General features: G+C 43.0%; 1 protein-coding gene across 1 annotated transcript in view; it reads right to left on the minus strand.

Annotated features, from left to right (window-relative positions):
- Window positions 1-12500, minus strand: part of LOC308282264 (amyloid beta precursor protein binding family B member 2-like) — a 54315-nt gene that overhangs the window by 14320 nt on the left and 27495 nt on the right. Inside the window, 2 exon segments of the mRNA XM_080722610.1 lie at window positions 1636-1763; window positions 3959-4105. Coding sequence (XP_080578736.1) covers window positions 1636-1763; window positions 3959-4105 — 275 coding nt within the window.

A 12500-nucleotide genomic window follows, 5' to 3' on the forward strand; every position in this document is an offset into this window, starting at 1 on the left:
CCCCCTCCCTTTGCTGCAGATTGTGGTATTGTGGATTGTGGTATTCCCATCGCTAACGCTTGCTCTTATTCCCCCTACTGTGTGGGTGTGCATTTGGCTGCACATGGCTGCTTGAATTAACAGCTCGCAATTTGGTCCGACGTTGAGATTATTCCGTTTTCAGGGTCCTGTGCTTGTGTGTTTGTGTGTGAGAGAGAGAGAGAGAGAGAGAGAGAGAGAGAGAGAGAGAGAGAGAGAGAGAGAGAGGAGAGAGATAGAGAGAGAGAGAGAGGGAGAAGGTATAGCTGCATTCGCTACACTGTGTGTGTGTGTGTGTGTGTGTGTGTGTGTGTGTGTGTGTGTGTGTGTGTGTGTGTGTGTGTGTTGTACAAATCATTATAGAAACCTCTTCTGCTGTTCACACTGTCAGTTAACCTAGATATATTGGCATGCAGCAGCAATTCCTATTGTCTTTCTACAGCACAGCTCCCTCTGCTGGAACAACACTGCAACAACAATGCTACCCCACCTACTTCCATAAGCAGGGCTTTTTGTAGGGGCTTCCAAAGGCATCTCCAAAAAGGTAATAGCCAGGGTCAGTTTGAGTAAAAGTACCATTCAATTAATTTTGTCCACAGATATTTCTGAGTGTCATTTTAGGATGTGCAGATAAGAACCATTATAGTCACAAGTGCCAGGTAAACAACACGCTTTCTAGCATTTTATTCCAAATTCAACACCATTTTGTGAGCATAACATATTAAAACTTAAAAGCATATTTCAGCATTTTCCAGCACCCTTAAAAAGCCTGGGTCAATCATGCAGCAATGAATTTTGTTATTTGCTCAGGCAAAGTGTCCAGCAGCAGATGACGGTGGGTGGTAGTGTACTGTACTCTCGGTAAGCCATTTCTCATCGACACCATTGTGTGTTCAGACCCATCATAACCACACTCACACACCAACAATTCCCCTTCAGTGAAGCAATTTCTGCTGACCAGAGATGAAAGAGCCCTGTAGGCAGTGGGGTGGGGGGGAGATGAAGGCTGTTGTAACTGTCTTCCTCTCCTTTGTATTGAGTAATTAATCTTTCATTAGCATCCCTTCATCATCAATCATTCACGCCTCTTCTCTTATGTCGTCATCCCACCATGCGTCCAGCTCGTTCAATCATTACCTTGACCTTTATCTGTTACCCCGTGTGTGTGTGTGTGTGTGTGTGTGTGTGTGTGTGTGTGTGTGTGTGTGTGTGTGTGTGTGTGTTTGTGTGTAATACATCACTGATTTCATTTACACCCGTGACCTTATGAAAAAAAAAGCTACAAAATGAAAATCGGGACGGCACGTTTGTATGACCAAATAAAGGCCTAGAACTGCAAAAGATTGCCCCAATAAATTATGATCCTTTAGACGTTTCCCTTCATGAATCATAAATTCTTGATATGAAGCAGCATAACACAGTCATTTTAACATCTCACACACATGAATAGTCTTGAATTATTGAATTAATTCAAATCAATTATAGAACATCTGAACAAATGTTCTAAATAAAACCCAAAATGATAGATTCGTATTTCAAGTTAATGCATGAATATTTAATAGAACACAGACTAATTAAAAATGGAATAAGTTGCATAGTTTTGCATCGGAGACTGACCTGCCATTGTCACGGCCAACGCCCCAGACACGGATGCTAGCGATTGGCTGAGAGTGGAGCACACTGCGATCCATGGGGTCCACTAGGTTCAACATATTGTTCTCCAGGACCAGGTACATATCTTTCCCCTGGACACACACATGCACACGCACACGCACACGCACACACACACACACACACACACACGCACGCGCGCACACACACACACACACATTGCACAACATAAATACACAAACTGAAGTTCCTGAAACAATGAAGATAACTGTATAATTAAGAGCTTTCGCTCCCTTTCATTTAGACTTTGCATGCATTCATGCACTCGTGTGTGTGTGTGTGTGTGTGTGTGTGTGTGTGTGTGTGTGTGTGTGTGTGTGTGCGCGTGTGTGTGTGTGTGTGTGCGTGCGCGCACATGCGTGCCTGTGTGCATACCAGCGCTTTGAATGCCACTAAATAATTTATCAAAAAGAAAAAGAGAATAAAAAACAGAGTGGAGGATGAAAGGCCAATGAAAGTGGCGTGCAGCTATCTTTTCTCTCTCTATTTCTGTGTTCTGTGGCTTCACATGAAACTAAAACACAGAGAGAGGTTAGAGGGTGCAGTGGATTGTTCACGTTTGCACTCTTAAAATATATTTGTGTAACTCTTCTACATGTAACATTCATCCTTTGAATAAAATAAAAAGGTTGATAAAAAAAGAGTTTGCTCTCTTAATAATAATGAATCGCACCCACTGGCCGCTAAGTCCAGAGGCACACCACACATATAGGGGACTAGCTGCCCATAAGTCCGAAATCTCATTAGTCCGAATTTAGTTAGGGTTAGGTTTTAGGGTTAGGTTTAGGCATAGTTTTACTGAGGTTAGGGTTAGGATTTGGGTTAGGTTTAGGCATAGTTTTACTGAGTTTAGGGTTAGGTTTAGTATTTTTCACCAGGTTAACATCACCAGATTCTGACTAATGGGATGTGGAACAATGAGATTTCGAACCAATGCCATGGCACCCACATATGCTCTGATGCAGCCTGACAGTGTGTCATGAGTTTGAATCCCGATCACGACAACCTTTTCTGCATGTCACTCCCCGTCTCTCTCTCTCCTGTTTTCTGGCCATCTCCACTATAAACTATCAATAAAGGCAGAGAAGCCGCCCAAAAAACAAATCTTAACACAATTAGTGCCTCTTAATCTGAAGGTTGCTTGGTGCCTCGGTGCCACGCAGTTTCCTCCATAGGCCGCCGCTATTATTTTGAAGGGCTGGAAGGGGGTTGTTTTTGTTTTTTTGGATTATCACTTGACGGCAACGATTACGTCATCTAGTCACATGACAGTGTGGGACAAGAAGATGAAGATGGCTGCGCCCAGCCTTGTGCCTTGTTTACATTTAGATCTGCTGCAAAATGTCTCAAAATGGCTATTTTGTTTAAATGAAGTTTCTTTATGGGCCTCTCCATTGACTTAACATTGAGGAGCTTCACTTCGCGTGCACGCCCAACGTGCGTTGTAAACAAATCGCCGACATTACCGATGCGGTCGGGACCGGAGCGACATTAAGTAAGTAATAATATCTTTACTGTATATACAGTAAGATTCACAGTCCTCACCGTCAACGGCGCCATGGTATTAACCCTTTCAATGACGGTGAGGACTGTCAACGGCGGCAGAACAGTTAAAGGCCAACTAGGTAGCTTTTATGATCTGTGTGTGTACACAGACACTCCCCCCTCCCCTCTCTGACAGGTACAGTATCAAAGAGATGAATGTCAACATAAACAGTGGAACAAAACCAAAATACAGCCAGAGTGTCTTTCTGCAAGGAAACACACCAGCACAATAATAGAGTGGCTGATAAAGGGAAAGAGGGCTAAAATATTTATATACATATATAAAAATATGCAAACATTTACCTAGTTGGCCTTTAAGGTTCTTACACACACCGGAAGTGTGACATATAAAGGAATAATTCCCCCGATAATGACTTCTTTTCTATCGATTACTCACCCCATGGAGACTTGAATACGTGGATATTTTTTTGTTTTTGTTAAATTCCTAAGCCAATAGTTTGATTATTATAATTGTACCCCCATTTATTCCGGATGGAGACCCAAATATATTTGCAAAATAGACTGCACTCTGTCGAGGTGCCAACTTGTGCCTTGTGCACTCACAGCCTTGTACTGTATGGGCCTACTTGTGCCCCAGCAGAATGCGCCATGATATTTATATATCAGGTCGCAAGGAGTGGACCCCTGGGGGTCCTCGGACCCCACTTTGAGAACCACTGCTGTACATGCATATGGACGTGGCATGACTCCCAGCCTCGCTCACCTCTCCCCAGATGCCCACGGTGTCTCTGATGTCGTTCTTGCAGTAGGACAGCTGCCGGATGCAGTTGTTGACGGCAACACTGCTTTTGCCCGGCGCCAGGTCGTCCTCCGCCATCTCTACCCAGCCCAGGGAGCGCACCGCAAAACACTGCAATGTGGGACAAGACTCTTATTCATACATCGATTCCACACATACTGTACAGTAGATACAAACATGACTCTTATTCATACATCCACACATACTGTAGATACAAACACGACTCTTAGTCTTGTTCATACATCCACACATACAGTGGTTACAAACTGTGAGAAGTGAGTTTTTCTAGTTGACTTTTCTACAGGGATGAAAGGTCAACGTTTCCCTGTGCGGCTCAATAGGTACAAGGCATTGCATTCACATTGCTAGCTGTTTGGAAGCCCCCCTGATGCCTCTGTAGATCGTTGCTGCCGGGCAGAAACATCTTATCTACATATTTTAAGTTTATTTTGTTTGTTTTGTCAAGGGACTTGACCTTTTGAAAGCATCAAAAATAGCACATGTACAAACTAAAAACACAGAGTGAAGCGACACCTTTTAAGTTTGTAGATTTGCCATTTTTAAATTTGAATCCTGAAAAGTAACAGTTTTGGACATATTAGAGTATGAGACGTTATGCACTCATTGCACTGCAGTGCCTTGAATGAAAGTGCTGAATTATAGGCGGCAAGCATTTTTCATCCAAATCTTTTGAAGTCAAGGCCTCCAGGGCTTCTGCTACCTACAGCGCTGGAGCACATTTGAGAGGTAAAGTTACCGACGAGGCTGAAAATAATTTACCAAAAAGACAAAAACACACAAATTAGACACAGTTAAGTAAGAGAAGTGAGAGGAAGATAAGGAGAAATTAAATACTGCAACAGAGTAGAGAAGGGAATGAGGATAGTCCCATTTTCCTATATCTGGCTGTGTTAAGTCCCAATGTGTAGGAAAGTCGTTTTAATCCCATCTACTATACTCAGGGTACAGGTTGGCCTGCTATTGGCCGATGAAACTCCAGCTTCCACTGCTTGTAATTACTGCTTCCACTGATTGGAGGATGCTTGTCCTGGTCAGCAGCCAATCCTCAGCCCACTCAGTCTGAGTGGGAAAGCCATCATTTGTGCCATAATGTGATGATCTCAGGTCTGGTTTGTTGATGCAACCATGGATGAAACATCTAATATTGTGACCAAAATGGTGTCATGTTTGTTCTTCTGCCCCCTTGCTCCTCCACAGGGGCGTCACAAGGGTGGGGGGGAGTGGGACTGAGTTACTAGGGCCCAAGGTGGAGGGGCCTTAACTATTTTATACTTTAGCTATTGATGAATAGCAGATATACAAGCTTGTAGATCTGCTGTTTTTGAAAAGTCGTGAAAATTTGTGCAAATCTTTGAATATATGTATTTGTAAGCGAACATTTGTAACTCAAACTTTGCTTCTGGGGGGTCCCTGGAACTCAATATTTTGAGATGGGGCTCCGTGGCCAAATACTTATCGTTTTGGGGGTCCTTCACATGAAAAGGTTTGAGCACCACTGACATAGAAACAGGTGTTTCAAAAAAACCTTAGAAGGATTTGAAATATTCAAAGACTTGCACAAATGTTCAAGATTTTTCAAAAATGGCAGATCTACATCTTGTATATCTGCTATTTTTCAATAGTTAAAGTACCCAGGGCCCAGAATTTGGTGCGACACCCCTGCTCCTCCATCTGCTTCGTCTTTGATTTCAGTGTTTCCTTCTGCGGGCTCCAACTTCATCTTCAGTTTCCAGACTAGCCTCTTCACTGACATTACTGCTGCAGAATTGCAGAGTTGCATATGCAATGCCTTTAGCCACTGCCTTTAATGATGATTGATTTTTTATTATATTGTCTTGCACCAAAGGTGGCCAGCCCATATGAGCATACAAAACACTACACAACGTACAACTTCCAAGCAGGCTCCAAGCAGTCTCTATAAATCTTAATAGACCCCCCCCCCAAAAAAAAACCTCTTTGAAACGCTATTTCAACAAACTGAACACAATTTCTTCCAAACAAATAATGACTAATAATGTCACTAACTTGCAATGGAATATGGAATACAGAAAGGTCATATGGTACTCTGGCACAGGGCTGTCAGGGAGTGCCAGGGATAACAAGAACAAGAAGAATGTAGAAGTTCCAACACCTTGGTTCCAGAAATGTAATCCTTGTAACGTAATCCTTGTAACGGGTGATGATTGATTAGCCCTCTTCAACACAACTCTTTCTATCTCAATGGCTCTGCTTTTGCTCATTTACCACTTGTTGTTGAGACATTTCTTTGTCAGTGAAACCCTATTGCCTGCCACAGGACGAGTTTGAGAAGTTAAGTCAGGTGTTTTGACGCTGGACGGCGCTGTTCCCTGGCCTAGCCTATGGGTCACCACTTATTTCCAGGGTCCCCTGGAGGTCACCTGACACGTCGATGACGTAACCAGAACAAAAAAGCTTTTCCTTTTTTAAGAGAATAAACACTGTGTGTGTATATGTGGCATGGGGCAGGGACACTGAAGCCTCTATCTTTCCTAGCACACCCGTGGGTGCGTCTTTTGAATGCTCCCATGGGCGAATCGGAGCGATTTTCCATAGGTTGGTGGAAAAACGCTCTGATAAGTAGTGCACTGGTTCTAGTCAGAGCGTTTCAGGCAAAAATCGAGCACTTTATGATAGAAGCATGACATTTGGCACACAGTTAGAACATGCCATATGGAACATTTTTGGCTAGGGCCATCGCAGATTTGTCTTGGGAAACGTGTAGGAGCCAATCAAAGTTGGGCTCTCATAGACTTATATACAGTACAATAATAATAATAAAAAAATGCTTCAAGTAGCATGTGAGGGGTCAAACTAGGTGTTTTTCGGGATTCTGAATCCAATGCAAGCATTTGTTTTGCACGAAAAGCATTCCTTTCCGAGAAACGGCTGCCACAAAACTGTGAAAAGTAATGACTCATCACTAAACCATAGTTTTATGGGGTCTGTTTTTAGCCCAAGGAATGTTTTTCCTGCAAAACAAATGGTTACAAATGCTTGCTTGTAAAGTCTATGAGAGCCCAACTTTGATTGGCTCCCACAAGTTTCCCAAGACAAATCTGCGATGGCCCTATAGCCAAAAATGTTCCATAGAGCATGTTCTAACTGTGTGCCAAATCTCATGCTTCTATCATAAAGTGCACGATTCCATCAAAATACTGCCCGAAACGCCTGGACTATTCCCCCCCTCATGCCTGATTCATACTGTCGCAAAACACTGGCTAGTCCTCCTTCAGTCCTTCCACCTATACATCCGTCATGTGCCTCTCGGTGGTCAGGATCTTAACAGTCTGCATCAAGTATTCATTTGACTACACCTGTCCTGCACTCTACAGACTGATGAGATATGAATGAATCAGGCCAGAGAGAAGCAGATGGAGCTAACAAGAGAAAAAGGGGGAGAGAGAGACACACAGAGAGAGCTCATTAAACTTTCAGTCAAACTGCTGCAGGCGGTCCTGCTCCAAAAGAGGTAATGCCCATGACACAGTTCGGTGCAGTTCAACATATCACTCAACTTCAGATCTCAAACAATTATAGAATGCCAACCAGTGCAACATACTTTAAAACAAATTAAATGTTAAAACTGATCTGCACGGACCCACATACTGCACAAACATTTAATCTTACAGCTTTTTGCAATAGTTAAAGCCTATGCTAGAATGCAACGGTCATGCCTCTGTTTTCCTTTCTTTTAAGCAATTAAAACCTATATGTATAACCTAACAGCAGTATGGGCTAGAGACTGGGATGTAACTATCTTACATTAACCTAACCTAACAGCGGTATGGGCTAGAGACTAGGATGTAACTATCTTACATTAACCTAACCCAACAGCAGTATGGGCTAGAGACTAGGATGTAACTATCTTACATTAACCTAACCTAACAGTAGTATGGGCTAGAGACTGGGATGTAACTATCTTACATTAACCTAACCTAACAGTAGTATGGGCTAGAGCCTGAGATGTAACTATCTTACATTAACCTAACCTAACAGCAGTATGGGCTAGAGACTGGGATGTAACTATCTTACATTAACCTAACCTAACAGCAGTATGGGCTAGAGACTGGGATGTAACTATCTTACATTTACCTAACCTAACAGTAGTATGGGCTAGAGACTGGAATGCAACTATCTTACATTAACCTAACCTAACAGCAGTATGGGCTAGAGACTGGAATGCAACTATCTTACATTAACCTAACCTAACAGCAGTATGGGCTAGACACTGGGATGTAACTATCTTAAAGTAGTGTACTGCAGGCTAGGCTAGAGACCAGGATGTAACTATCTTAAATTAGACTGCAGGCTGGGCTAGAGGCTGGAACACGATGATGAATTATAAAGGAATGTTACTTGCTGCTGATATTTGAAGGTGATTGAGGGTGATGTGCCAAGAGAGGCAAACTCTCTCTCTCTCTCACTCACACACACGCACGCACGCACGCACGCACGCACGCACGCACAGAGTACACTTGCACAGGCATGCATGCAAACAACATGGCACCTCTCACTAGTGCAAGGAGCCTGCTGGAGGGTGCAAGGCAAACCCAAACCAGTAGGTGGTAGCAGTTACACAACAAAACAGAATACATCCAAATACCTACCCTCAGTCTAAATAAAGCCCCTTTTCCACTGGCCCAACTCCACACCACTCCACACCACACCAAACAGGGCCAAACACATCAATGACTGATCACTCACTGGGTTTTCATTTAGACCACAGGATATAGTTGTAATACATGATAATAGATTCTATTGTGTTATAACCACTATTATAATCTATTATAGTATATTATAATATTCATAGTAATACAGTAATACTTTATAATGTATTATAATCACAGTTATAATCCATTATAGTGCATTATAATTAGGATAGTTGTAATACAAATGTATTATGTATTATAATCACAGTTAAAAGGGTCAATTTGTTTCTTACCGATAGGGGGACTTTTGTGTAATGGAAAATGTAGATATTTTTATGTGGTGTGGTGTGGTGTGGTGTAGTGTGGTGTGGTGTGGTGCTAAAACTGCAGTCGAAAAGGGGCTTAGGCTATAATAGCCCTTATGTCTGCGTGAGCCACCTGGAACACTTATCTACCAATCCACCTGCATTGTAATACAACTATAACATTGAGAATACTCTGCCCTTTTGTCTGCCTGGAACACATTCCCCCTTCAATGGCCTGGGCCTATCAATATTTGAAATTACACATGGGCATTGAGCATTGGCATAGGCAGGGACTGACAAAGCAGTTTTTTCCAGACAGGAATTGGCGAGGCAAAACTCTGTCCGTCTGTCTGCATCCATTTTCTGCTAAATAGACTGGCAAATCAATCTGAAATTGCACATTGAGCATGGAGTTGTGGCACACACATCCCCAGAACTCTGCACATAGTTGGGGTGCACTGCACCCAACATCACCAGGTATGGACTATCTAATCTAATGTACAGCAAATGCCATACAAATGACAAAAGAAATGAAGTAATTAACTATGTTATCTACACAACAGGGAGTGCTATACTGTCAGATATTGGCATTAGCGTGCTGAGTCATAGATCAGCACACCAGTGCCAATATCTCACAGTATGGAATGGCCTTGAGTGTATTATTGTGATTATACCACAGTTGACAGATTAATAATAAACATATATGACCATGCGACGTGACGGTCGCTTATCTCCTGATTAGGGTGTCTTACTGGTGATATAAGCTTATTCATTAAATGTGTTAATTCCTTTCCTTTTCTATTGATTTGGGTCGGAAACACGATCATCCTGGGGGCGCTCCCAGTTGAGGCTGATCAGAGCAGATTATCTACCCAGATGATCCTTTAGTGCAGGGTTCCCCAATAGGCGGCCCGCGGGCCATTTGCGGCCCGCGGCGGGCTACTGTCTGGCCCCCACCAACCCCAGTAATAATGGTGGTATAAGAGCAGCAACAACACTAGTATATCGTCAGATCTACAAGCAGATCTACAAGCACACAACGCCTCGCACCGCGAGGCGTTGTGTGCTTGTAGATCGGCTGTTTTCACTAGTTTAAATCATTTTTAAAATGATACATTCAAAACGAACGGTTTTGGACATACAAGATTTTCACCCGACAACGACGAAAACTGTCGCTGGAAAATGGGAACGCCACCGTCGCACCCTGCAATGTTGTGGCCCTCGGCTTGGTACCCTAGATATAATTCGGCCCTTGGGGAAAACTAATTGGGGAACCCTGCTTTAGTGTGATAGGTTGGTTCACAGATCTGATCTTAAATCTATTGATCTGATCACAGCATCAGGGCCAGCCCAATAATGATCAAACATGTGAAACGTGTCTGGTGGTATACAAGCATTGTCTAGAATCCAAAACGTAGACTATTTTGTTATCGTTGGATAAAGATTTTGCATTGATGTCGTACCAGAGAGATGACGGGCAAACGTTCATCAAAATAACAAGAATATCGTCGCTGTCGGGTGAAAACCTTGTATGTCCAAAACCGTTCGTTTTGCATTTATCATTTAAAAAATGATTTAAACTAGTGAAAACAGCCGATCTACAAGCACACAACGCCTCGCACCGCGAGGCATTGTGTGCTTGTAGATCGGCTGTTTTCACTACCTTTGTGCGACGGCCTTGTATGATGAAGCAGGGCTTTACTTTGCGAAAACATGTACAAATTTTAAACTTGGAGATACGAGGTTTCTGCCCGACAGTGACGATATTCTTCTACATTCTCTAATTGTGTAGGCTTTAAAAAATCATTTAACTCTTGAGAGTTTAACGGGTCCATTTGGATTAATTTTACACTCTCAACAGTTAAAGATCTATAAGCGTCCATTTGGTTACCAACTCTCCATCATTTAGCTGGGGACCACCTGGAACCCCCTCAAGTACCACTGGTTGAGAACCACTGCTCTAGAGTGCCAGCGATCATGTCACTGGAACGTGATGCTACTGCACCCAGTGGAATCTAGGCCTGACTGACTTTTGACACAACGTGACAGTGAAGAACCCAACTGGTGTAACTCAATTAAAAAATTGAGTTACACCAGTAAGTAAGACTTCCTAATCGGGAGATTACACAAACTTTAGAAGGCAATCGTAGCCAATCAGGAGGGAATATAGGAAATGGGACAGATCCATGTTGATGACATGACTTTAGAGATACTGTGTACCGCTTTGCGTGATTTTAGGGTAAAATCGGTAGGAGCAGTGTCCAAAAATGTGCTTTGCAAAAATCGGCCTCATGGTGGCGCTAGAAGAGGGGCATTTGAGAAATCAGGGCAGAGGGTGTGGTTTGCCAGCCAAGGAGTGTGTGTGCAAAGTTTGGCATGGATCGAGGCAACCACAGATATAAAGAGCAAGATGCCTTGTTCGCCTCTGCAGTTAATTGGAGCGACGTGCAAAAGTTCTAGTCCGGACTTCCTGGAAAAACTAAGGGAACGCTGTCAGTCAAAGTGAATACTGGCCAATCACAGCGTGTCTTTTCCGGGACTTATCCAAGGACCACAATTCAATTCAACAGAGCCAGTTCCGATGTTGCGCGGCTCAGCTGTTCTCACAGGCTGCTTACATAAAGAACGTAAAGGACAGCTGGAAGTGTGCAGTAATTCTAAACTGTAGATTGTAGAATTGTATTACATCAGTGGAGAAACTTGTTTGCACCACTCTAACTTGGAACAGAACTTCACAGGTTCCTGGCTTGATACCAGTGGCTGTGTGGCTGTGTGCTTGGCATGCATGTTTGTTTGTGTGTGTGTGTGTGTGCGTGCGTGTTTGCGTGTGTGTGTGTGTGTGTGTGTGTGTGTGTGTGTGTGTGTGTGTGTGTGTGTGTGTGTGTGTGTGCCCTGGTAGAAGGTCTGTATTTGTGTCTGGTAACTGTCAGTGTCACGGTTGCTAAGGATAGTACAGTACATCTCTGCCAGGAAAACACACCCAGAAAAAGAAATGAAGCCACCGAGATGGCATGCTATCTTCATGACGTTTGTTGGATTTAGACTAAATTTCTTCCATTCAACCATCCATGCGAATACTGCACAAATGATACACACAGCGTGGAATGAAGTTTAACCTCACCACCATCTGGTGTGGTTTTTCACTGAACAGAATGACAGAGACAGAAATGCGTACCAGCTGCTAGATTGTTGATTTCTTGATTCCTCAATTGACATAAACTGTAAAACTCACAGCGATAGGCTATCTGCTGGGCACAAGAACCTTCCCCGCTACTAGCAGGTCCAAATGTGACATGGTTATCATGTTATAACTTAACTCATTGATTGCTAAAGCCCCAGTTTCCCCGAGTAATTCCATCGTGCACGATGTACACGCAGGCACCCACGTTAAAAGGTAAGAAAATTGTGGCATGCAACCGCGAAAGTTGCTGTTTTTTTCTTAGCAATCAATGAGCCAACATAGGTCTAATTGCTAAAACATAAAACTTCTCATCTGAATCTCTGGTTAAA

Source organism: Nannobrachium achirus (assembly GCF_963921795.1).
Source record: "Nannobrachium achirus genome assembly, chromosome: 3".
In the NCBI taxonomy this organism is placed as follows: Eukaryota; Metazoa; Chordata; class Actinopteri; order Myctophiformes; family Myctophidae; genus Nannobrachium; species Nannobrachium achirus.